Raw genomic sequence first — 27,662 nt, forward strand, 5'->3', positions numbered from 1 at the left:
CCAGAAGTGATTTGATACCACTCTCAGCTGTTTGAGAGCAGAGTACATATTAGGATTTGAATTGGTCTTGGGGACCAGCTATAGATCAGATAATTTCCATTTCTAACTTTTAACAATTTTCCATTTTTAAATATTTAAGAATATCTAAGTTTGTCTGCTCTGAACTTTTAAAAACTCATTTCATACTCAAGCTAATGGTCTTGCTAAATTCTGAACAGATGTGAAAGTCTTATAAATGTGTAACAGGTGTAGAAATAAGAGTTATCTTTAAACCCAATTCAACAAGACAGTCCTAATCTGCAAACAAACTTCTGTATCTGCTCTATGAGAAATGCAAATAGACACTGTTGGAGGGAGGAGACGACATGAAGAACTTTCAAAGATATGTTGGTTATGCAAAGATGTGGTGGTCATATCTTAATCTTAGGCAGGATGGAAAGAACAGTAGTTAGTACAGAGAGGCCAAAATCTATTGATATACTGCTGCCACAGTCCTCCATATTGTTCCAAGATTGCTCCAAAGCATTTTCTTGGCCTGTAAAAAAGATTTTGCAGGCAGAGAGGAAGGGGCTTGCTGATTCTAGCAGAAGTAGCAGGGTCCTGCAGAAGTAGACTATCAGATCCTGGCCAGAACCTATTGTTTAATCCCAGTTTGTATAAATTTGAGAGCATTCTTGAGACTCCACTTTATAACTAGGTCACAAGAATTTCTTTGACATTTTAAATAATTTATCAGTTGTGCAATGTACTTGCAATTATGTGATACACTGGACACACATTGATGTTTCCAGTAGCTCTGGCCACAAGATTCGTCACCAGTATTTAGTTCATCCAAATCCTTTCAGTGTTTCCTTTCTGAAGTTCTTTCTTTCTCTTCCTTTCGTGTTTTCTTTTGTGTCTTTGTTTTTGTATAGTATGTGTTTACTGTCACTAAAGCACATGTTCAGAGCTCTCCTCTTGTGGTGATGGACACCTTGAAGGGCCCTGTGATGGGGCTGGCCTTTTCACATCAAGTGAGTTAATTGTAGAAGAATGTGGCCTTAAAAGACATTTCAGACTTGGAGGTATATATCACAGGTATATTTGCAGGAAGCAGTAAATAATGTTGCTTTGAAATTATCCCCAAAACAAAGCAGGTTTTTGGATTTGGTCCACTTAAGATCTATTTAAGTAAGAAAATGAAGCAAAAACATTGTTTGTGAAGTTTATCACATTTGTTGTTTTCACACAGAACAGGAAATTTGTAGATTAGCATTTGTAATGGAGATACGTTAAAAAGGTCCAGGCAAACATTTAGAGGTGTCCTGTTTCATTACGAAAGATGAACTTTTTCTGAAATTGTAATGGTTCCTTTTTCTAGTCAGGGTGTAGATAATATTTTTACCTCAAACATGTTGAGAGGTCTATTTCTGGTTTTCCCTGCTACTGTAGAAGTATTTACTATCTCATTTAGACTACTGTATTAGAATTTCAGCTTATGCACTTGGGCAGATTGTACAGCCCTATTCATCCGGTTACTTGACAATGGGAATGCTACTTAGGAAAGCTTGCCTTTATCAGATTTCACATTCTATAATTTGACAGAAGGAAATGGGTATTTTTGTTTTCCTAGCAAGCAGACTATTTTCAGGGGAGCTACTAGCACAAACGTGTTACACAAAATGCCTCCATTTTTATTGGCCTGTTACAGACAGCCAAAATAAAGCTGCTTCAAGTCACAGTGAAGATATAGTGTTTCAATGATGCATGTGTCCTAAGAGTCCAGAAGCTACACCAAAGCCATGCTCCAGTCCTTAGGGCTGGAGTGTGGCTTTGGTGTGACTTCTGGACCCTTAGGACGCATGCATCATTGAAACACCATACCTCCACTGTGATTCGAAGCAGCTTTATTTTGGCTGTCTGTAACAGGCCATTGTTACCTATCTTCTCACTTCCAAGCACTCCGTTTGTCATTCTAGAATCCAGTAAACTTTTGGATACAAGTGAGCACACATGGAAGATTCCCACAATACTCAATAGAAATATTATGCCCCCTTTTCCCAGCCACATGTACACCTGAGTGTATGTGTGCTTGTGAACAGTGGAAAGGCTTGTTGCTGAAATGGGTGGTTTAGCCAGGCCTCTCATATTCCCACTAAGCTTTCCTCCAATGTTTCAGATAAGGATTCATAAGCTCTGGAATGTAAACACAGAGATAAGTTAAACAGGGCTTTATTGAACCTTCTGTGACTTGGTGTGCAGTCATTCTAGCTCCCCCTCTAAATACTGTAAATACACTAAAGGCACCAGATCCCATTTGATCCTGGAAACTAAACTTGGATAGGAGGCTGGCAGTGAATACCAAGTGCTATAGGCTATCTTTCAGAGGCAGGAACTGGCAAAACCACCTCTGAGGATTCCTTGCTTAAGAAAACCCTACATAGGGTTGTCATTAATTGACAAGCAAATTGAAGGAATGCATTCACATATATTCTTCTTACCATCATTTGCAGACACCTCTCATTCATGTACTGATCAGCCTTTAAAGTGTTCTCTTTTGCATAGCCTGAAATTCAGGCGTTCCCAACACATGGATATACTTGTTTTCATTATCATTTAAAACATTCATATAATTGTCCATTGATCACAGCCCTTCCTTAGTTTTCTGTTCTCATTACAGTTCCTTGCTTTCTGTCAAAAGCTAATTCCAAAATCTCCCCCCTCCCCCTTTCTAGGAATGCTTTGTTGGATAGTGCAAAGGCTACAGTGTGGAGGGGGAGCTTAAGAACATTTTGGTACATGTTGATGTTGTTTGGAATCCAGTTTATTACTCCAATCTAAGTAATAGTAATTATGGCTGGATGTGTGAGAAGTATTTAGCAGGATAAACTCATTGAGGAACGTTTAAATGGAATTGGTGGATTCTTGGCATTCTTGGAAGGAAGGAGAATAGCTTTTTAAAAACAGAGTCCCTGACATTTAGGAAAATCTAGAAGGTCTGGAAAACAAACAGTCAAGAGAATTTTGTTGCCCTTCAGTGGCAAATGCCTTTTCCTATTTACCTTAGTTACTAGGCGGATTTTTCCTACAATGCAATCTGATGCTTTGGTAACAGTGTTCAGGAGTGTCCTTCTGGAATTGTTGGATTCCTACTCCCATTATCCCCACTCAGCAGGCCAGTGACAAGATCATGAGAATTGTCACCCAGGATCTGGAGAGCCATAAGTTTCTTAGTCCTATTTTAGTAGTAGTTTGATTGCTGCAAACATCTGAGAGATAAATTTTCCTTAGCTATTCATACATCAGTAAGGCAGGGCAGACACTAGGCCTTTACAATGTACTTTGTTTTCCACTGGAATACTAGAGCCAAAAACCAAATACAGCTCAGGAAAAGGAACCTAGAATTGAGGTGACAGTGAATGTAGAAATGATAGGGAGGTGCTAGGGAGCTCAGCTTTGGAATTTACTTTTCAGTTCTAGGACTGGTGCTGTCTCACAACTGATTTCATATCCAAATATTTTCTTGTTTTTTTTTTTTTTTTTTACCTTTCCTAATTTCAGCCACTAGATTTAGGGCAGGAATTTTTAGGAGAGGATTTTTTTTATTGTTGCTGCTTTTAAATTATTGGATGCCTTAAACGTTAGAGGTCTGCTTCAAATTGTAGAGAGATGTTCCAGGAAATCCCAATCCATTTGCCCATTCCTGCAGTCACCATGTGAAAGGGAGACTTGATCTAATGGAATACCATTTATGTCCTTTAGCTATACTTAGGGTTGTTAAGCTCTTATCAAAGTATTAATTATTGGGAACAAACTCCTCAACAGTTGATTTCGGCTCTGAGCGAGACTTCCACACTGAAGACTACAAAATGCCTGTTGAGGAAATCTCTGGTCCTGTAACCATGATTTTATGCTCAGGTTTGACCATCCTTAGTTGAAGACAATGAAGATTATGCAGTTGATCACAATATTTTTTCAATAATTAAACCCCTAATAAGACACAACAGTCAGCAACACAACAGGCTATTGTAGTTCTTAAGTGAAGGCTTCCTTGTCCAGCATGTTATGAGTGAACTGTAGCCTGCTCCCTGTTTTCTTTGAGCTTATATTTAAGGCATTTCTATAATTCACATTTACATGCTATTTTAAGCAAAACTGTGTTTTGAGAATTGACCATTAGTAATTTTGAACTCTAGTTTGGTTCTTCAGCACAAATGCATTTAGCATGCTGTGCTATATGTATGAGAGTGTGCATGTTAGACAATGAGAGTTCGGGACTATTATTTTGAACTACAAACCCAAGTTCTTTTCCTGGCCTTGTCCAACAATTCTAAAAATTATTCAGACTGTGTGGGGTTTTCCCTTTTCTCTCCCTTTCCCTTCCCCCCTCTCATTTCTTAGCTCTCCAGCTCTCGTCTTTCTTATCAGCCTGCAGCCTTGGGAGTTGGATCAGCTGACTTGGGCTATCCAGTGGTCTTTGCTGGCGGCTTGAGTGCTGCACATCCACAGCAGGTATTCTTGGAGGCTGAAGGCCACTAAGTATGTCTGGGACATAGCTAACACTGTTCCTTTTAAATCTTGACATACATCTGTATTCATTTATATCACACTGGCAAATAACCCAGGATAACAGCTAGAAATATCATTATGCTAGCAAAAGCCAAAGAATGCTAATTTCACACTGCCCTTTGAGATCTTAATGGGGATTAGTTAGATAAATAAATGGAGTCCGTATTTATTGAAATGCATTTAATAGCACTTGTAAGAGTGAGTATTTCTAATGTTCTCTCATTATATCATAGTATTGGCACATCCTAGTCAATTGCATCTGTGTGCTTCCTCCAGTTAATTTGGGTATAGAAATGCATTCTCAGTAGACCTCTTACAATTACAGAACTTCTGCTTGAATACTTCCCCCCAAAACTGAACATCTTATGGAAGTGCTGTGAGATTTGCTTGCTAATTTTGGTGGCCTGGAATTAATTGATTGAATGGATTTATATCCTGCATGTCTCCCAGGATGGAATCCAAGATGGTTTGGATATTATACAGAGATTAAGAATACAGAAGTAGTATGCATTTTAATCTTATTTTCACTACAGTCTGGGTGTTTTTCTAATTTACAATAATCTATGTATTGTTCTGTTGTCCTGTTTTTATCATACTTTTTTTGTTCTGGGTGATGGTTTGAGTTCTTGTGTAGGTATCTGTCCGTGTGTGTAGGTTTTCTGCATACTGTGTGGCCCAACCATTGGAATACAGTATACAGAAAACCTACATACATGGACAGATACCTACATAAGAACTGTAACAATCACGCAGCACAAAAAAGAAGCATAGTAAAAACACTGGTAGACCAGGCAGAAAGGATCAGTGAACCCCATTTTCTGGAAGATGAATTGAAGCACCTAGACTGGGCTCTACAGGCTAATGGTTATTCCAGCTCAGACATCAGACGGGCTGCCAGACTCAGAAAAACCCAGAGAAGTGAAGACGAACAACCACCCAAAGGCAAGATATTTTTTTACCATACATCAGAGGAGTCACAGACAGAATAGAAAAGCTGGTGAGGAAACACAACCTCCAAATGGTCTACAAACCAACCAAGAAAATCCAGCAATTGCTGTGCTCAGCGAAGGACAGGAGAGACCCTCTCATAGCCGCAGGAGTTTACCAGATACTGTGCAGCTGCAGACGAGTCTACCTAGTGACCACCAAATGCAGTGTTCGAACATGAGAGACAACGCAGACTGGGTCAGCCAGAAAAACCAGCAGTAGCAGAACACGTTATAAACCATCCTGGGCATAAAATGCTGTTTGAAAACACTGAAATTCTGGACCATGCCAACAATGATCAGGTCAGAATGCGCAGGGAAGCCATTGAAATCCATAAACACCTGGACAACTTCAACAGGAAAGAAGAAACCCTTCAAGTAAACGAAGTTTGGCTACCAGTCATGGAAAACACCAAAATCAAGACCTAGTAAATGCAAATGAAAACCACCCAGGGTGAGGGGGGTTTCACAGCAGACAATGGATCATTAACCTGAAGCCTTGCCATTCAACAACATAACAATGCACAAATTAACATGTAAATCACTTCCTCTCAGCCAATAGTATATATACCCCACTCTCTTCCATGCCAGCATTCTCAGAGAAAGGCAGTCACAGGAACAAACTCTTCTAGAACATGGCCTCATAGTCCAAAAAAACCATAAAAAACTATAAACAGTGCAGAATTGCTTCCTCCCAACCAACAGTATATATACCCCACTCTCTTCTATGACAGCATTCTCTGAGGATGCTAGCCACAGCTGCTGGTGAAACATCAGGAATAAACTCTTTTAGAACACAGCCTCATAGCCCGAAAAACCCACAAAAAACTATGGATGCAGGCCATGAAAGCCTTCGATTTCACATCTGCACTGTTTATTTGCCTGTGATGATGAGGCAGAATATAACTCTAAATAAATTAAAACCAAGGCAGATAGACCTGAATTATATTATGCTAATTTTGTAAGGAGCAGATTTGCTCTGCCTGATAAGATGTTTCAAGCTGTCTGTCAACAGGCTAATTAAGTTTGAGAGTATTGCAGTGGAATATGGCACTTTTGTCCAACGTTCTGTTGTCAATTTCCAGCTCTTTCATATGCTTCTAATTTCTTTTAATTTATGATAAGTGTGATTGAGATTGGTAGAAAGATGTCAAAGTTTTTAGCAAACATATGTTCTCAGATCATGGTTATTACATTTTGGGTAGCCCAGCTCTTACTTTTAATGTACACTCTTACCTCGGGTTACGAAATTAATCCGTTCCGCCGCCATTTTCGTAACCCGGAAGTCTTCGTAAGCCGAGAAAGCCATAGGCGCTAATGGAGAGAAGCCGCGATTTGGTGCGAAATAGCGCCGAAAAGCACCAAAAGGTTATTCGTAACCCGGAATAACCTTCGTAACCCGGAAATATTTTTTATTTTTATTTTTTTTCGTAACCCGAAAATTTCGTATCCCGGCGCATTCGTATCCCGAGGTAAGAGTGTAGTCTTTTTTTCAACTAGACTGAACATTTGTTAACTGACTATTCTTTTCCTTTCCAGTTGGTTGTTCCAGGGAAAGATGGAGGAGTGCCCTTAATTCCTAGTCAACCAATGCATGGAACTCAGGCTGATCATGAAAGAATGGTAACATGCACGCCTTTGGATGGAGGCCACTACTCTGCTGTTACTCCATCCAGCAGGTACGTATTCTGTACAAGGGCGTCTTCTACTACATTTATTTTTGGTAGGACCCTTATAGAAAGATGGGAGGGTATGGCAATTGTTTAAGTAAAATTATTTGATTCAACCTATTCGCGGTAAAAGACATCTGCACATACAGACAACATTAAGTCCACATTTTATTTCATCTGTCAATGTTTCATCACTCATTTAAAAACCTGTTGATGCTGCAGTATCTAAAGCAAGGGTGGGAGGTTTTCACCCATCCAGATGCTAAACTGCAGCTTCCCCTCATCTTACCATTGGCTATGCTGGCTATGGCTGATGGGACTTGCAGTTCAGCAACCTCTGAAGGGCTACCTGATTCCCATCCCTGATCAAAAAGTTTGGTATTGTCGTGGTGTTTGGAGAAAGGCCACCAATTTTGGTACCAGCCAGAAACATAATGGTTGTGTATTTGGTAAGATTCTGTATCTGCCTGTTCTGGCCATCATGTATGAAATTTTATTTTATGCTTTGGATTTTTCTGAACGCTTTGGTTTCTTAAAGTCTTTTGCTTAACTACATCTCTCTTAATTACATCTATATTCATATGGCAGGTTAATTGCCAGTCTCTTATGAGCATCTTGGCATCTTTCATAACAAGCCTTCCCAAACTACAGCACTTTGTCTAAGACTTCCCAAGTATCAGAGGAAAATGGTTTATAATTCTTTATCTACTTTGACAATTTAATAACTCTGGCAAGATCTGTAACCCCTACCTAAGAAGCAGAAAAAAGTAGATGGGGAAAGGGGTGGGGGGAGGAAAAGTTGGCGATCCTAGGGGTTTGATAGGCAATTACCTGCACCACCTTAGGAAGTTCACCTCATAGGGTGCTTGTCAAAGACTCTGAAGTTCACTTATCCACTCAGGAACTGAAACAAATAATACAAAAGCTGTCTGCCTAGTCTTCATGTTCCTTGATGTTAGTATTTTTCAGTTATTCCTAAAGTTTAAACATTTCCTGTATGTTTTTAAAAAACTAAGGTGGTAATTGTTGCTTTTGTATGGCATGAACAAATATAATTTACAAATCTGTCTGTGCAAATGGCTTATCATGTTTGATGGAAATAAACCATAAGTTCTGCCTGCAACTTATTTTATTTTTTGTTTATGATCATTATTAATGTACCACCTTTGAGGATAAAATTTCATGGAATGAAGATTCAAATCATACTGGAAAACATTTTTAAGCCAACTTCAATTTATCTTTAGGAATTTTACTCATCTTCTCAACCATAAAAAGACTCCTAGAGAGGCTTTCTTGCTCTCATGGTACACTATAAAAATGTTGTAAGCTGACTTGTGTGCCTCCAATGAAAACATGGGATAGAAATCTATTTGTTGTTGTTTACTATCATGATTGATGGTGATGGTGATTCACTCATGGAAGACCATTTCATCCTGTTGCTAGTGCAGAGCCAAAATACTATCTCTCTCTCTCTCATTTCTCAGTGAGGACACAGAAACGGTATCTAATAGTAGTGAAGGAAAGAGTGGATCTCCTCATGACCTCTTGGAGACCATATTTGTCCGGAAGGTGGGAGCCTTTGTCAATAAGCCCATCAATCAGGTAATTTAAGCTCCTTGCTTTGCTGTAGCTTCATTGGGTGCTATTTGCTCAAAGCACAAAAACTTTCTTGTTATTTGACATGAGAGTTAGTAAGCAATAGGCTGTGTCATCATAACTTCACTGCAGTGTATATATTTCTATAATCTTAGTACTTGAGGAGCTGACAATTTGCAGTGCTCCTATCTGTCCATGTTTTCAGTGGCATGTGGCAAACTGGGTAGAAAGAACAGCTTTCTAACTGAGTCCTTTGGGATTTTTGTCTTTTGTACTTCTAGGTGACCATGGCCAGTTTGGACATTCCTTTCGCTATGTTTGCTCCCAAGAACATTGAGCTGGAAGATAATGACCCCATGGTAAGAATGTAGAATGCTTTCCAGTCTTGCTCTCTCTATCTAGCCCTGCATGCCCTAATTCATGCATTAGCATACCTGGGTTTTCTAACTGAAAGCAAGCTTCTCCCACCCATTTAGCTTTCATATGCCAGCATTTGGGTCTATTGTCTGACACCTGGATCTTTTCAACAGGTGAATCCTCCTGGCTCTCCAGAAACTGAGTCTCCTCTCCAGGGCAGTCTACATTCAGTGGGCTCCAGTGATAGCAGCAGTGGAAACATCCATGACGATTTTGTTATGGTAGATTTTGTAAGTCTGCATTGGCCTGTGTATTTTCATAGAAGTATTTCTACTAAATCACCAGTGTCTAAAGTGGAATCAAACAATACAAATTGATGAAATTCCTTGAACAAAAAAGTCTTCAAAGAACCAATATGGACCCATCTCACGCCAGTTGGAAGAAATGTTTTTGCCAACAGTCTCAAGAACTTGATCAGGAGAGCTTTAAACTGAGTTCCGAGAGGAAGGGAGACAATATTAAGGAAGGCGAAAAGGATGGCGAAAATAGTCAAACTGACATAGAGGAAACAAGGCAAACAGTGCAAGGACCCAACAGTGGGAGGCAAAAAAACTTGCACAGGCAGCAAGTAAAAGGGAACCATGGTCTGCGATGTCTCTACACTAATGCACAGAGCATGGGAAATAAGCAAGATGAACTCGAACTCCTAGTACAACAAAGCAAATATGATATAATAGGCATCACTGAAACCTGGTGGGATGAGTCTCATGATTGGAATGTGGAAATAGAGGGGTATAACCTTATTAAGAGAAATAGGCCAAACAGGAAAGGAGGAGGAATAGCACTATATGTCAGAGATATTTACACCAGTGAAGAGATCCTGGGCATCAATCATGGAAGCCAGGTGGAGAGCATCTGGATAAGAATCAAAGGGGAGGGAAACAACAAGGGTGTTACGGTGGGAGTCTACTACAGACCCCCAAGTCAGACTGAGGAATTGGATGATATCTTTCTAGAACAGATGACCACACAGTCAGAAAAGAGAGATGTAGTAGTGATGGGCGACTTCAACTATCCTGATATTTGCTGGAAGTCAAACTCAGCAAAATCCTCAAGGTCTAGCAAATTCCTCACTTGCCTGGAAGACAATTTCATGGTCCAAAAGGTGGAAGAGACAACAAGGGGGTCAGCTATTTTAGATCTGATCCTAACCAACAAGGATGACTTGGTTAATGGGGTGCAAGTGGTGGGATCATTAGGTGGAAGTGACCATGTTCTCCTGGAGTTTGTAATACAGTGGAAAGGAGAAGCCAGGCAGAGTCAGACATGCATCCTAGACTTTAGGAGAGCGGATTTCAGTAAACTTAGAGAAGTATTGAGGGCGATTCCATGGTCAGAAATACTAAAAGATAAAGGAGTTCAGGACGGATGGGACTTTCTCAAAAGGGAGATACTGAAGGCACAATTTCAAACAGTTCCAGTGAGAAAGAAAAACGGGAGGTGTCTCAAGAAACCAGGATGGATGACTAAGGAACTTTCAACCGAGCTAAGTTTGAAATGGAACATGTATAAGAAATGGAAAAAGGGGGAAATCACGAAAAAGGAATTCATAGAAATAGCAGGCATGTGTAGAGATAAGGTCAGAAAAGCTAAAGCGCAGAATGAACTCAGGCTTGCTAGAGAGGTTAAGAACAATAAAAAGGGCTTTTTTGGATATGTCCGCAGCAAGAGGAAGAAGAAGGAAACGGTAGGGCCACTGCGTGGAGAAGATGGCAAAATGCTAACAGGAGATAGAGAAAAGGCAGAATTACTCAACACCTTCTTTGCCTCAGTCTTCTCAGAAAAGGCAAAGGGTGCTCAACCTGAGGATAATGGAGCAGAGGACAGAATAGGGGAATTTCAGCACAGAATAAGTAAAGAGATAGTAGAGGAACACCTTGTTAATCTAAATGAATTTAAGTCTCCGGGACCAGATGAACTCCATCCAAGGGTATTAAAAGAACTGGCAAAAGTAATATCGGAGCCATTGGCAATCATATTTGAAAACTCCTGGAGAACAGGAGAGATCCCAGCAGACTGGCGAAGGGCAAACGTTGTCCCCATCTTCAAAAAGGAGAAAAAAGAGGATCCCAACAATTATCGTCCAGTTAGTCTGACATCAATTCTAGGAAAGATTCTGGAGCAGATCATTAAACAGAGAGTCTGTGAACATCTAGAAGGCAATGCCATAATCACAAAAAGTCAACATGGGTTTCAGAGAAACAAGTCATGCCAGACAAATCTAATCTCTTTCTTTGATAAAATTACCAGCTTGGTAGATGAAGGGAATGCTGTGGATATAGTATATCTTGATTTCAGTAAGGCCTTTGACAAGGTTTCCCATGACATTCTTGCAAACAAGCTTGTAAAATGTGGGCTAGACAAAGGAACTGTTAAATGGATCTGTAATTGGTTGACCGGCCGAACCCAAAGGGTGCTCAACAATGGCTCCTTTTCATCCAGGAGAGAAGTGACCAGTGGGGTCCCACAGGGCTCTGTCCTGGGCCCAGTGCTATTCAACATCTTTATCAATGACCTAGATGACAGAATTGGGAGCATACTTATCAAATTTGCAGATGACACCAAATTAGGGGGAATAGCTAATACCCCAGAGTACAGGATCAAGATTCAAAATGACCTGAATAGACTAGAAAGCTGGGCCAAAGCTAACAAAATGAAATTCAACACAGAGAAATGTAAGGTATTGCACTTAGGGCGGAAAAATAAAATGCACAGATATAGGATGGGTGACACCTGGCTGAATGAAACTACGTGTGAAAGGGATCTAGGAGTCCAAGTAGACCACAAGTTGAACATGAGTGAACAGTGTGACGCGGCAGCTAAAAAGGCCAATGCTATTTTAGGCTGCATCAATAGAAGTATAGTGTCTAGATCAAGAGAAGTAATAGTGCCACTGTATTCTGCTCTGGTCAGGCCCCACCTAGAATATTGTGTCCAGTTCTGGGCGCCACAATTCAGAAAGGACATTGAGAAACTGGAGCGTGTCCAAAGGAGGGCGACAAAAATGGTGAAGGGTCTGGAAACCATGCCCTGTGAGGAACGACTTAGGGAGCTGGGGATGTTTAGCCTGGAGAAAAGAAGGTTAAGAGGTGATATGATAGCCCTGTTTAAATATTTGAAAGGATGTCATATTGAGGAGGGAGCAAGCTTGTTTTCTGCTGCTCCAGAGAACAGGACCCGGAACAGTGGATGCAAGCTACAGGAAAAGAGATTCCACCTGAACGTTAGGAGGAACTTCCTGACAGTAAGGGCTGTTCGACAGTGGAATGCACTTCCTCGGAAGGTGATAGAGTCTCCTTCCTTGGAGGTCTTTAAACAGAGGCTGGATGGCCATCTGTCAGGGATGCTTTGATATGGATTTCCTGCATGGCAGGGGGTTGGACTGGATGGCCCTAGTGGTCTCTTCCAACTCTACGATTCTATGATTCTATGATTCTATAAATATTCCTTTTAAAAAAAAACCCTGAAATGTACTGACATAGCCCAAAAAAAGACAGAAAGACTGGGCCTCTTTCATGGCACTAGAAAACATCAGGTACTCAAGAGCAACAAGACTTTTAAGGGATCAGAAACTGTTGTGATAATAGTATTATAACTCAAAGGCCTTTGTGTTTAGCCTTCTGCCTGAAAATTTGATCTTTCACAGACTGTCACTCCAAATTAATTTCAAGCAGTGATCACTCAAGTGTCAGTATGACATAAGCAAAGAGCTGTATCTAAAAAGTGCTCTGCAACAACAATGTGCATACACTTCAGAAAGTACCCAGAGTACCAGATCTGATGAGACAAAAATTAAACTTTTATGTTCACTTATATGCTGCATATTATGGGATCACCAGATCAAACTATGACAGGTGTTGCTAATGGATAATATATTTCTCCAATGACTGGTGGTTTGTTTGTTTCCTTTTATTTAAAGCATTTCTATACTACCTATCATCAGAGCAGGACTGTGTAACACATAGTGATGACAATTGTTCAAAAATGTTGCACAGCCTCACCTATGTTGAGGTGACTGTTGTCTGTATCTTAATGCTAGAAACCAGCATTTTCTAAAGATGACATCCTCCCAATGGACTTGGGGACATTTTATCGTGAGTTTCAGAATCCTCCTCAGCTCAGCAGCCTTTCCATTGATATTGGGGCTCAATCCATGGCAGAAGATCTGGTATGTGAAAATGGATTTTCAGCATGTAGGGGGGCACTGATTCTTACCATGCATCTATCCACACCTTACCTGAACAAGCCTTATTTAAGAGGGCATATTAAAATACTGTAGCTACTATGGTGTATGTTAGAGAACTGTGGTAGTATCATGGACAGATTGAGCTTTGAACCAGGAAGCTTTCAGTTCAAATCTCATTTTGTATGGGTGGTATGAAAACAGATGAAACAGATCTTGTAATTGCTAACTTGTGTTGCTTCTCAGTAACAATGCAAAAATCTGTCTAACTACAACCACTTTAATGTTAGATTTCAGTCAAGTGAAAAAAGAGTCAAAAGTTATGTCAGCATCAGAATAGGGTTCATAGTAATACCTGCAGTAATCTAGATTTTAAAAAAACATATTATCAAGTGACAGTATCCTTTTCTTTGCAGTTGTGTGCTGTAGCTCTTCCAAGAAATTCCATAATTCATATGCACATGTTGCTCCTTTTCTCTTTTTCATTCACTATTGTACTCCCTGCCTGTAGAACAAACCTTGGCCCAATGATAGTTTCTGGCTAGAGCATTTTGCTCATGAGAGAGTTGTGGAGATGGGTTGAGAGATCTGAATGTTGAGTATTGCACAAATTAGATAAAAACAGTGCACTGAATCCATCTGTTTATTCAAAGCTGCTTTCAGATCTGACTGATGTAGCTGTTCGTTTTAAAAAAAAATTGTTTGCTTCTCTTCACAGGACTCACTTCCAGAGAAACTGGCAGTCCATGAGAAAAATGTCAAAGAATTTGATGCCTTTGTAGAGACTTTACAGTAAAGTTGAGCCTCTTCTACAACAACAGCACCAAACATCCTCTTGGACACCTTAGAAAAGGAAGCCCATAAATTGTGCCTCCTTCTTCTCTCAATGTCTTGTGATGCCCTGTCAGCCCATTTACTAGGCACTGATTGCTTTGATCCATCAGATGGAGAAACAATTATATGTCTTTGAACTTGACCTTGGGATGGGGATGGATTTCTTTCCTCTCAGTTTCAAGTTTATACAGTACGTAAAACAATGCATTAGGAAAAGAAGATCAAGGCCCTTATTTCCATTCTCTGGTCTGATTCAAGATGTTCCAGAGCTGCTTCCTGCATCAACTAGGTTATAAGATCTGCTTTCTAAAGGGCATTCTTTTCACTTGCATTGCATTACCACCAGGCAGAATATACTCTGACTGAACCTAACTATCTTGAGGATTGGACAGATTCTGCTAGAATGGGTTCAAACACCAGCTTAGCAGAATCAGCCTGTCTTCAACGAGTACAATTAAGGCATTAGGGCAAGGAACAAATGTTTACCTTTAGTGCTCTAAACAAGGCAAATACAATTTTGCATACATGTATGTCGGAAGCAGTAAGTGATGGACCAGTGTGATGTACGGTTGGAAAGCAATCCACAAAAACAGAAAGAAATGCTTTCTGTATATTACCTGCCAACACAAGTGTATGTCAATATAATACCTCCCCAAGGGCACAGACAAAATGTGTGGCGTTTGGAGATGATTTCAGTAAGAAGTTGTAAATAATGAGTTAGGAATCCTAATTCTCTAGGGTTATTTAATTAGGGATCTTTAGTCCAAAGTTCTTTTCTTGATTCCCTCTCAGATGTTGCTGCTCTATAATAAGATAAATAAGAAAAATATTTATTACTCTAAAGGAAACCTATATTTAAAGAAAAAAATGTATGTGATGTTTTCACTTTGTCATGCAGTCATATTGGCTGCCCTGTCCTTGTATAAGAGTCCTGTACCAAACAATCCTTTTCTCTCCCTCTCCAACCCCCCCCCCCCCACTCCACAGAGTATACCATAACAACTATTTTCAGAAACAGACATGAATATTCTGGGAAAATCCTCTCTCTTGGGAGCTGATTTGATTTCCATTCTGCCCTGTTAAGAGTCCATGGATGTCAGTGAATTTCCAGGAAGTTTTTTAAAAGCTGGGTTTTGACAGTCTAGTAAAATAAGCTCAGTGTGATCTACAATTAGAAAATAGCTTATTCAAAGAAGCACATTTTAAAGAGATTTGTGGTAGTTGGGTTTTGATTTGGCTAGAGGTTTATTTTTGTAGTGAGCTAGCCATTAAGCAGTGTGGTTGGCTGGCATTGCTGTATCTTGTTATCTGTTCTGCATCCTTCATCAAGTATGAGGAAAGGAAGAGATGAAGCAGTATATGCACAAGCTCAGGGATAAGCTGGACTCTGGGCACAACTCCTTTTTGCTATTTTAAATCAGGCTAAGGCTGCAGTCCTGTACAAAATCCTTTGGAAGTAAGTCTCATTAAACACAGAAGTTTACTTCTGAGTATATATGCTAAGAGTTGCACTGTAAAATGCTGAAGAAACCCATTTATCCCTCCTCTACTATTGCCTGCTATCTTAGATGTTATTTCTTAATAACTGTAGGCCTTTTTACATTTGAAGGACTTCGGTGGCTTCCTGATTAAAATAGATGTTAATTCCACAAAGTGCAGTGCGCCATTCTTCAACCTTGTCTAACCATGTAGCCTCTGGAGCTTTTTAATCCTTGCTGTTTCATAGAAAACAGCTGAAGGCTCAATTTCTTGCCTTCTAGCAAATTTGTTTTGCATTATTTACTCAAATTGTGAGAGGCTTATTGATACAGACTTGAAAGTGACATTTAAGATTTTTATTCAAATTAAATAGCAAGCAATATCATTACATGTCATTGATCATGAAAAACACACTTAAATCCAGTTTCTGACTTAAATTGCTCTGATGTAGTTATCTCTTGCCACGAATGATATCTACATCAAAACAGCCCGAAAGGCATCTCAGAATCTGCAGGAGAGAAATATTACAATTCTTAGTCACAATGTGTGCATAATTTAGGGCCTTAGCTCTCAGGCTAAAGCTTTTATCCTTCCTGCCAGCCTGGAATATGAACACATGTACACTACATTGTATTCCTTGTGTTTCCAATGAAGTGTCCAAGACGAGTGATAATCTTGATATAGAGCCAGTCTTCCTTGTCTAAACAGGTTGGTTTTAAAGCATAAACACCAGAAGAACCTGTTTAGGAAAATCAAAAAACATTTGGCAGTGTTCAGGTATGTTAACTGCTTGCAGTTAAATTGTTCATGCTGTGATGATCAAATTGAATTTTTCCTGCCAACTATGTTGAGCTTAATAGGTTGCTGGTATGTATTTTGTGCTCCCCAAAAGAAACTGTAGATACATCTCAGGATACTTAAAACATAGTTGTTTTATTAGTCTGATGTATTTTGTCTGTACTGTATATATTCATGAGGCCTTCATGTGAGGCTATTTAGAATAACCTTCAGCCTTTGCTCTATGTTTTTACTTGTCTAGTAAATGATTTGAGAATTCCTGATCCAGAGATTTCTGAACTTTGTTTCTAATAGTCCATGTGGAAGACCATAAGAGTACACACAAACTGAAACGTACTGAGCTTTTTGTTCTTGTCGTTTTTACACTAATAGAATGACCATCTTTTGAGCATTTTGAGACATGTCTCCAGCTTCTTCAGTAGATTCCATTGGATGCTTCCAAGTTTATACTTAAGTATTTTGTGCATCTTCCTACTCAGGATCTTTCCTATCACAGTGATCCTTTCCTTGATCCTCATTTTTATACTGTGATGGTTGAAGGAGGGCAAGCACAAAGATTGCTTGTGCAGTTTTAGATTAAAAGTCACAACTGTATCTCTGAAGGGAACTGCCATAGTAGACTGCTTCTGCTGGTAATAGTTGTCAAGGGATAGCGAATGTACAGAGCGGCTGGGTTTTCTAAGAATAATGAACGACATTCTGTGTGGTTTTTGGAACACTGACACCTTGCTTATTCTAAAAGTAAATTGCTCCTTAGTTCTGCCTTATCAACACATTAATTTACTAGCTGAAATCAAACCTGCTCAAGGAAGGATCCAGTTTTTGCAGAATTTCAAAGAAAAATACTGACCACTTACTTAACCTTGTTCTGTACTATAATTAAAATGCTTATGTTGAAGGGGAAAGATCCTAAATTACATTTCTTTGGAAATAGTTTTCAGAGTACTTCAACATGTATTAATATAATTTACAATAAAACTTTTATGTATGTTACTCTTAAATCAGCTGTCACATAGTTTGTCTATACTTGTGTAATTAGTGTTTCTGTCTGAAAAATCAGGCTTAGCAGAACCAGTGGTGCACCTATTAGAAAATGAATAGCTTTTCTACTGCGGCTGCATATCACAGCACAATCTGAAGTGTGTTGATTCAGAGGTATATACCACTGTGTTCAGTGGAGGTTTTTCATTTTAACTAAAGACACTAGTATGCTGTAATGGTTTGAGCATTAGACTAGGGCACTGGGAGACCATGGTTTGAATCCCAACTGAGCCATGGAAACCCTCTAGTTGACCTTGCGCAAGTCACACTCAGCCTGAGAGGATGGCAAACTTTTATCAAGGTGAAATAGTTTCTTCCCCTCTGAAGAAACTTGCCAAGAAACCCCTATAATAGAGTTGTCTTAGGATCGCCATAAGTCAGAAACAACTTGAAGGCATACAACAACAACAACAACAACAAACCATGAGATGGCAGTAAGTGTTCTGAATTGTATACACACAGAAATACAAAAAATGTTCAAAAGATAGAAGCAATTTGCTAGGATTCTTTTACACATCCATAATAATAACTAGAGAGGACACACCCATTAATTCCACTCCTTATCTTCCTGGGGAAGGCTGAAGTTGCCCACAAGTTACTGTTCTGACACTATAGGGTTCTTATAAAATGTGATGCTGTGAACTACACTGATGATCAGGGAGTAGCATTGCTGGAGCCAGTTGAAGAAGTATGAATTAATTCACTATCATACTTTACTAATACAGTAATGGTAGAAGGGTAACCCAGATTGAGGCTTGGGATAAGAGTAGATTTGCTACTGTTTATTCAAGATACATCAAAAAGGACAAATACTTTTAAAATAGCACAAAACAAACATTCAAAAAATTATGTGGATACAAGAATTTATCTTTTAAATATATTAAATTTATAGTAAGGTTCTTATGATAGATCAGACAATATGGAAATGCAGTGGAGCCATTTTGTTATCTTCACAAAAATATGCTCCAGTGGTCCCACTCTTCTTTAGTAACCAACACTCTCCTGCAGTTTTAAAAAAGCAAGCATTTTATTGCAGTAATCATAAGATGCAGGGCCACTGCTTAAGTTATTTGAAAACCAGTTCTTGTTAAACTACTTTAATGTACCTTCAGTTGGTTTTCCAGTTCCTCTGGTTAATAAAATAATACATTCCTTCTGTTATTTCTCCAGGGTCTTCATGCACAACAGTAAGACAACCAGTGCAATATGGAAAATCAGTGCACTATGGGAGAAATGATCAATTCACTATTTCCAATTATTTCACCATTTTAGTCGCCCTTCTTTGGACACGGTCCAGTTTTTCAATGTCCTTTTTGAATTGTGGTGCCCAGAACTGGAAACAATATTACAGGTGGGGCCTGACCAAAGCAGAATAGTGTGGCACTATAACTTCTCTTGATCTAGACACTATACTTTTATTGATGCAGCCTAAAATTGCATTGGCCTTTTTAGTTGCTGCATCACACTGTTGACTCATGTTCAATTTATGGTCTACTTGGACTCCCAGATCTCTTTCACATGTAGTCTCATTCAGCCAGATGTCCACCACCCTATATCTCTGCATTTCATTTTTCTGCCCGAAGTGCAGTACTTTACATTTCCCCCTGTTGAGTTTCATTTTGTTAGCTTTGACCCAGCTTTCTAGTCTATTCAGGTCGTTTTGAATTTTAATCCTGCCCTCTGGAGTATTAACTATTCCTCCTAATTTGGTGTCATATGCTGATTTGCTTCCTTGGTGTGGGCAACTTGAAGACTATATAAACAGCAGGCTTGTCTCCGGTTAGGAACCAGGCCAGACCAGGATCATGATAGGAAGAGAGAATTATAGCAGAGACGTAGCTAGGATTTTAGGAAGGGGGGGTCCAGACTAAGTGCTACCATTATAATGGGGCTTGGCTGCGGCGGCGCAGCAGCACACAACATTCATTTTTCTAATGGAAGGGGGGGGGTCCAGACCCCAAGACCCCCCCCCTTGGCTACATCCCTGATTATAGTACAGGATTCTAAATACTCCCCCAGTTTTTTCCATAGTGAGGTTGGAAAGAGGGATATGGAGCAAAAGAAACAGAGAGAGCTGCCACAAACAGGACTATCTGAAGAGACAGACTGCCTCATGAGGGCACAATAGATGTCTCTTCCTGCATGCAAGAATGTACTTTCATGATAATTATGCAATGTGCCATTCCCTGTATGCCGCATGCACTATATTCTGCATTGGGATATACCCAAGCTACTGCAGAAATAGCGTGGGATACTGGCTGCTGAAGAAAATGCCTGCCAAAGACTTTTCAGGGGACACACATTTTTCCAATTTGTAGTATTTGGTGAAAGTAGAAAGATTTGACCAGGCTGCTGGCCTACAAATTTCCCCCAAGGAAGCATTATAGAAGGCTACAGTGCTGGCTGCCATCCTAGTTGAATAAGCAGTGACAGCCAATGGTATTGGAAGGCCCAAAGATTTCTACACCATGAAAATGTAAGCCTTAAGCAATTGGACTAAAGTGATGTACATGACCTTTCTTCCCAGGGAGTTGGAGAAATGAAATACATCAGTCCACTAAGTGTCTGAAGGAATGAAACAAAGGCTCCTAAAGTCAAGGTTATGCTAAAATCACTCAGAAGGGTGAGAAGGATGAGGGCTGAAAGAAGACATGATACTAGAAGAAAATGATGAAAAACAGAGAAGCAACACAGGTGCCATCAGGCTGACAGGCCTGAATAGACGGGCCAAATAGAGTGGCTTCTGGACACTTCAGGGGCATGGTGTGCAGGCGACATACGTCACTAAAGTGGCTGGAAGCTGCTCAGAGGTGGTCTAAGGCAGCCCAAAGCCACTGGCAAAAGAAACGGTAAAAAAACCCCACTCCTGCTGGTGGTTTGCTTGGGACCGTGGCAGCAGCCCACTTTGGGAACAGGCCATCTGGTCACCACAGTCTCAGGCCAATTGGAGACCAATGGGGGCTGGAATGGCCAGAGACCACTCCTAGCCCCCTGTCAGCTTCACCTGAGTCCATCTCTAGAAGAAGTTATGGCTACTAAGAATATAGAACAAGAGAACAAACTGAGAGAGACAGAATGGATGGGTTCAAAGAGAGGATTTGGTAAGTGCTTTAAGAACCATGTGGAGATTCCAAGTAGGGAAGAGAGGAACAACTAGAGGAGATAAGAGAAAAGCTGCTCTGAGAAATGATGTGTTGATGGGAAGAAGGCATTCAAATGAAAAGAAACATAGAAGTTTGGTGTCAGAGAGTGTTTTGTTTGAAGCTGTTGTTGAAACCAGCCTGTAAAAGTTCTTAAAAGATCCTTCCTTCTGGACCATGCATAAATTTTTGGGAGAGATCAGGCAGACCAGCAACATCTTGGACTGCCTGAAGGAAGAGGCCCTCCCTCCTCAACTGTCATCTCGGCCTCAGAGGGAGCCATCAGGCAGACCCAGCAACATCAGGGACTGCCTGAAGGAAGAGGCCCCTCCCTCCTCAACTGTCATCTCGGCCTCAGAGGGAGCCATCAGGCAGACCCAGCAACATCAGGGACTGTCTGAAGGAAGAGGCCCCTCCCTCCTCAACTGTCATCTCGGCCTCAGAGGGAGCCATCAGGCAGACCCAGCAACATCAGGGACTGTCTGAAGGAAGAGGCCCCTCCCTCCTCAACTGTCATCTTGGCCTCAGAGGGAGCCATCAGGCAGACCCAGCAACATCAGGGACTGCCTGAAGGAAGAGGCCCCTCCCTCCTCAACTGTCATCTCGGCCTCAGAGGGAGCCATCAGGCAGACCAGCAACATCTTGGACTGCCTGAAGGAAGAGGCCCCTCCCTCCTCAACTGTCATCTCGGCCTCAGAGGGAGCCATCAGGCAGACCCAGCAACATCAGGGACTGCCTGAAGGAAGAGGCCCCTCCCTCCTCAACTGTCATCTCGGCCTCAGAGGGAGCCATCAGGCAGACCCAGCAACATCAGGGACTGCCTGAAGGAAGAGGCCCCTCCCTCCTCAACTGTCATCTCGGCCTCAGAGGGAGCCATCAGGCAGACCAGCAACATCTTGGACTGCCTGAAGGAAGAGGCCCCTCCCTCCTCAACTGTCATCTCGGCCTCAGAGGGAGCCATCAGGCAGACCCAGCAACATCAGGGACTGCCTGAAGGAAGAGGCCCCTCCCTCCTCAACTGTCATCTCGGCCTCAGAGGGAGCCATCAGGCAGACCCAGCAACATCAGGGACTGCCTGAAGGAAGAGGCCCCTCCCTCCTCAACTGTCATCTCGGCCTCAGAGGGAGCCATCAGGCAGACCAGCAACATCTTGGACTGCCTGAAGGAAGAGGCCCCTCCCTCCTCAACTGTCATCTCGGCCTCAGAGGGAGCCATCAGGCAGACCCAGCAACATCAGGGACTGCCTGAAGGAAGAGGCCCCTCCCTCCTCAACTGTCATCTCGGCCTCAGAGGGAGCCATCAGGCAGACCCAGCAACATTAGGGACTGCCTGAAGGAAGAGGCCCCTCCCTCCTCAACTGTCATCTCAGCCTCAGAGGGAGCCATCAGGCAGACCCAGCAACATCTTGGACTGCCTGAAGGAAGAGGCCCCTCCCTCCTCAACTGTCATCTCGGCCTCAGAGGGAGCCATCAGGCAGACCAGCAACATCTTGGACTGCCTGAAGGAAGAGGCCCCTCCCTCCTCAACTGTCATCTCGGCCTCAGAGGGAGCCATCAGGCAGACCAGCAACATCAGGGACTGCCTGAAGGAAGAGGCCCCTCCCTCCTCAACTGTCATCTCGGCCTCAGAGGGAGCCATCAGGCAGACCAGCAACATCAGGGACTGCCTGAAGGAAGAGGCCCCTCCCTCCTCAACTGTCATCTCGGCCTCAGAGGGAGCCATCAGGCAGACCAGCAACATCTTGGACTGCCTGAAGGATGAGACTTCTCCCTCCTTTAACTCTATTTTGTATTTTTTACGATTTTACTGTACACCGCTATGATCATCGCGGAATAGCGGTCTATAAATAAAACATATTATTATTATTATTATTATTCCCTTCAGCTTTAGAGTGATTAGCAACCTTTATTTGGCACCAGTGAGTAAAGGGCTTCAAAGTGGTTTCATATATTCTGAGAATGCAAGATTGTCAGGAGTCTGACAGCAGCTACCACTTCAAACAAATAGCTTAGGTTTAGGCAGAAGTTCAGCATAGTCTCCAGGTGGCCAGATGTACACAGGTGGATGTGGGTAAAAGATTCACCCTTGAGATAGGAGGTGGGGGAATCTGATGAAGGAAACATGGGCCCTGGAGGAAGAGTTCCAGAACCTTGGAAAACCATCACCTACAGAGCCAGAAAGGGATTATGAACACCATCTCTGCACACTGAGGTCTAATTTTGCAGAGAAGTCTGAAGATTAACAGAATGTGAGGAAAGACATGCTGAAAACTTGGTGGTCAGCATCCTGAGCCTCTACCAGTGGAGAGAGGAATAGGGAACCTGGGTAGCAATGTATTAACTAATGATCCCTGTATTAGGCTCCCTCAGGTTCTGGGGCATCCATGTTTATCCTTATTTGGATGACCCATTAATTAATTCTCCATCCCAACATCCAGCCAGGAAGGACTTTTCTGTCATTTTCCAGTGCCTAGCCATCCATGATTGGTATAGTAAACTTTAGTCAATTAATCCTTATCCCTTCCATACACATCATCCATCTGATCAACACAAAAAACCCACAAGATCCATCAAATGCTTTTCTTCTGCACATCTAATGTCTTTAGTCCACCTATTAGGCATGGTGATTTTGTGATAGCCAGTCACTTCAGCAGCTTCCTCTACAGCACAAGGAGCTGTAATGAAAACATAGGAACTTCTTGTGATTGTGATAGATAAGGGCAGGGAGGGTCAGCTTCTGGGAGACTGATAAGAGAAGAGGGACTCTCCTAGTGATCAACCTCTTGGCTGGTTTTAACATATTCCATCCTGACTCAACTGTACTGGATGCATCACTTGATATATTTGACATTCAGCAAGGACTGAAAATACTTTCACCCTTGGGTATTAGGAAGAAAATTGAACAGAGCCCCAGAAAGAGTTACTTGGGTGGAACAGATTTGTCAGTATCGGTAGAAATTTCTGAATAGCTAGGCTGATCAGCAGACTCTTCTTGGGGGGACTGGAGACTGGAGAAGGGAGAAACTTGCTCTTAGGATGGTGGTCAAACTGCAGAAAGTAGCAATGCTCAACAATGGCCTCAAGCAGACAGGCGGCTTGCAGCATCCTCTGGCCACTCCAGCTGTGAGTGTGCCCTGAGCAGTGTGGGACTGCAGCGACCACAATCCGCAATGGACAGACAGCAAGGAGTGCTATTTTGTCCTCCTTTTGAGGTCGGGTTTGGGCCGTCTTAAGTGGCCACAGTGCAGCTTCAAAAGCATCCAATGATATGCATCATTTGAACACCATGACCCTGGATTGGTCTGAAGGTGGCATTTTGGCCCATCTGTTTGGGGCCAGTATTGAGGATCCAGGTTGGGTGGAAGTGGGTCAACATGTTCACCCACTGGCAGGAAATCTGGGTCAAAGTTTACACAACTGTGCTTGGGGAGCTGCCCCTACATCCCCCAAGTCAGGGTAGCACCCCTAAAATCTGAATTAAAAATTATTTTAAAATATGGTGTTGGGGTGGTGGTTTTGGTTACACAGATATGGACAGCTCCCAGGGGAGGCAGTAGGAACCAAGAGTGAGGTGAAGAAGGGGGCAGAGAGAAAGACTGAGAAGGATAGTAAAATGGGTAAAATAGGAAAATGAAAAGAAGGCTCAAGATGGTAAGGATTTTTTTAAAAAAAATTAACAAAGTTAAGAAGATTAGGAAAAATACATGTAGCAGACAGAGCAAAATAGCAATTCATCTGGGAAAAGAACAAGGGGGAAATCTGGAAAAGGAGTTAGGAGCCTATGGAATTTATCATACTATGGTGATCCCAAAGAAAAATGGGATTTAAAAGAGATTTTAGATTTAAAGAAAATTTACAAATGCAGGATGTTTATCACACCAAATGACCCCCAAAGTGGAATAACGCGAAGTTAAACTGAACGTAAAGCGGAGAAAACTAGCAGCTTTTTACTTTTGGGAAGTTCCAAAAGTAAAAGCTGACGGTTCTCTCTGCTTTACATTCAGTTTAACTTCGCGTTGTTTCACTTTAACAGTGACATCATCTGATAAACTTTGGGCATTTGCATTTTTAAAAATTTATATCTAGTTTAAATCCTGTTTTTCTTCAGGATCTCCCTAGTGTGATAAACTCCTATGCTAGTCATCTCTTCCTATCAAATGACCCTTGCTTCACCTGGGCAGCAACAGGAGATAACCCAATCTAGAATGTCTCCTTCACAGCATACAAAGAATGACACTCGAGTTGGTTCTGGTCAGGTCTCTAAGGAAAGAGTATTCTAAACTAGGACACCACAGCAAAGACAGCCCTCTCCCACATTCTTGCAACGTATAGCCTCACCAGTGAGACATCTGAAGGCCCCTCCAGCAGATCTGAACTCAAGCAACCATATACAGGGAGCCATTCCATCATGTATTGAAGTCCCAATCCATTTAGAGTCTTAAACAATAATCAAATAAAAATAACTGAGCCTACCTCAGTTAATAAAGCCCAGTCCAGGGGCGGCCCCCATCTAGCTGGCGCCATGGTTGTTTTTGGTTTTTTTTTCATTTCGTTTTGTTTTCTTCAGCATTGGCACTGGGAGGATGGTGAAGGAGGGTCAGAGAAGACATGCTTTCAGTGGTGGACTGTAGCAGCATGTCTGCAGTAAACATTACAATAAAGCTGGAGGGATTCTATTCTAGGTGATTCTACTGTGATAGTGTATGTTTATGCACAAGGTAAACTGCTGACCCCAGAATCACTTACCAAGCATGTGTGAAGAGCAAAACAGAAAGGAAAGGGTAAAGCATATCAGTCTGCTTCACCATTTGCCATGGCATGTTGAAAAACCTTAGTTTCCTTACCAAAATGAAGGCTGCTGAAAGAGGAAACACGATACTGAGATGCATTTTAGAATAAGCTTTCCAGTCATTAACATTCAGAGAGATCTTGTAGCACTTTTGAGACTAAGAAAGAAATTGGCAGCATGAGCTTTCGTAGACTTAAGTCTATTTCCTCAGATGCATTCAAAGTAGCATTCAAAATGTTGTTTACTCATGTAAGGCTTACTTGATCTGGTTGTTTCGTTTCCCGTGTTCATAATGTTTTTATAAAAAAAAAAGGTTTGCTCAAACATGTTGAACTGTTCTTTTTTTTTATGGTGTAGGAACCTATCCCTATTCTTTCCATGTTTTTTCTACCTCTGGTATACGCATTTCTACTAAAGAAGTAAAACCCAGGAACACATCTACAACATTAACTGAGGTACACCTGTAGTCTCATGATGTATACTAATTGTGTTTGTGCATACAAGCTTTGAATTCACCTGTTGACTTATGGAGGAGACTTCCAGAATTTCTTAAGGTTTTCTTAGACAAGGAATACCTCAGAGGTGGTTTTGCCAATTTCTTTCTCTGAAATGTAGCCTACAGCACCTGGTATTCATTGGCAATCTCCCATCCAAGTTGTTCTCAGCCTCTCTGCATAAGTCCTACAGGCCCAGGGCTGTGTCCTCCCTGATAAGTCTAACCATCTGGCACATGGTCTTTCTTTCTTTTTACTGCCTTACACTTTTCCTAGCATCATTGTCTTTTCCAATTAGTCATTTTTCCTCGTGATGTGGCCAAAGTACAGTATTACAGCATCAGTTTAGTCATCCTGGCTTCCAGAGATACTTTGGGCTCGATCTGTTCTAGGACCCATTTATCTTCTTGGCCATCCATGGTATCCTCAACACTCTTCTCCAGCACCACATCTCAGATGAGTTGATTTTCTTACTGTCAGCTTTTTTCACTGTTAGCTCTCACATCTATATATGATGATGGGAATACAATGGCTTGGACTATCCTCACTTTAGTGCTCAGTTATGTCTTTACACTTTATGATCCTGTTCATTTCTTTTATAGCTGCCCTTCCCAGTCGTAGATTTCTTCTGATTTCTTGGCTGCAGTCTCTGTTCTGATCAACCAAGGTATGGGAACGATGTCTTTAACTATTACATTTGTCTCATTGTTTAGGGTGAATTCTTGTAGATCTTCCAGGGTCATTATTATTTATTTATTTTTAAACATTCAGAATTAACCCAACCTTGGCATTTTCCACCTTGGCCTTCTTCAGTAATTGTTCCAGATTTTTGTTTGTTTCTGCTAGCAGTACTGAAGCATCTGTGTATCTTAGATTGTTAATGTTCGTTCCTATCTTCATTCCTCCTGCCTCTGAATCTATGCTGCTCTGCATACAGTATTTTCTGCAAACAGATTAAGTAAATAGGGTGATAGTATGCAGCCTTGCCTGACCCTTTTGCTGATTTAGAACCATCCTGTTTCTCCATATTGTGTTCTGGTGGCAGCCTCTTTGTCCTAAGCACAGGCTATGCACCAAGACAATCAGATGTTGTGGCACTCCCATTCCTCAGCACAAGCCATCCAGTTTGTACCTCTGGGATTTCATGCTCCGTATATGAGTCTCAACTGCAGAATTTTGAGCATGACGTTGGTTGTATGGGGAAATAGCGTGATGGTTCTGTAATTACTTCAATAGTTGGTGTCTCCTTTGTTATGGATGAGAATATATATTGATCACTTCCAGTCTGTGGGTCACAGCTTTGTTTCCATATTCGTTGACAGATTTTAGTTAGAACTGAGCTCGATTCTGGCTCCCTGGATTGTAGCAGTTCTATTGGGATGTTACCTGTCCCTGGTGATTTGTTATTTTCTATTGCTTTGAGTCTGTAGCCTTCACTTTCCAAAATCTGGGGTTCATAAGTTTCTGGTTTTCATAAGTTTTGTCTTCCCATGCAAGTACTTACTCCAAAAAAATCTCCAGAATGGCATATAAACACCATTACTCAGGGGCCCATACTAGCCATGGTTTACATTTGTGTGTGTGAGAGAGGGTGTATCATTCTAAACTAGCTACTAACTGGATTTCTTAGGAAAAGGTCAAATTTCATAGCCACTATAGTTATACTCCAAAAAGTGGTATGACCACAT

At 41.3% G+C, this 27,662-nt stretch overlaps 1 protein-coding gene across 7 annotated transcripts in view; it reads left to right on the forward strand.

The window, feature by feature from the left end:
* The window catches only part of ATG13 (autophagy related 13), a 48,331-nt gene extending 30,819 nt beyond the window's left edge, over nucleotides 1–17,512 (forward strand). For 3 of the 7 annotated variants that reach the window (XM_089521545.1, XM_089521550.1, XM_089521546.1), the window contains 8 exons: nucleotides 915–1,013; nucleotides 4,381–4,491; nucleotides 7,074–7,213; nucleotides 8,689–8,806; nucleotides 9,082–9,159; nucleotides 9,331–9,447; nucleotides 13,257–13,385; nucleotides 14,119–17,512. In XM_089521545.1, the coding sequence (XP_089377671.1) occupies nucleotides 915–1,013; nucleotides 4,381–4,491; nucleotides 7,074–7,213; nucleotides 8,689–8,806; nucleotides 9,082–9,159; nucleotides 9,331–9,447; nucleotides 13,257–13,385; nucleotides 14,119–14,196 (870 nt within the window). In that variant the 3' untranslated portion in view covers nucleotides 14,197–17,512. The remainder of the gene's footprint in view (nucleotides 1–914; nucleotides 1,014–4,380; nucleotides 4,492–7,073; nucleotides 7,214–8,688; nucleotides 8,807–9,081; nucleotides 9,160–9,330; nucleotides 9,448–13,256; nucleotides 13,386–14,118) is intronic. The other 4 variants (XM_089521548.1, XM_089521549.1, XM_089521551.1 and 1 more) reach the window with 4 other exon arrangements.
* The last annotated feature ends 10,150 nt before the right edge of the window (nucleotides 17,513–27,662 follow it).

This window comes from Sceloporus occidentalis, unplaced genomic scaffold (assembly GCF_023333645.1).
Source record: "Sceloporus occidentalis isolate IW3139 unplaced genomic scaffold, rSceOcc1.0.p SCAF_4, whole genome shotgun sequence".
Classification (NCBI taxonomy): domain Eukaryota; kingdom Metazoa; phylum Chordata; class Lepidosauria; order Squamata; family Phrynosomatidae; genus Sceloporus; species Sceloporus occidentalis.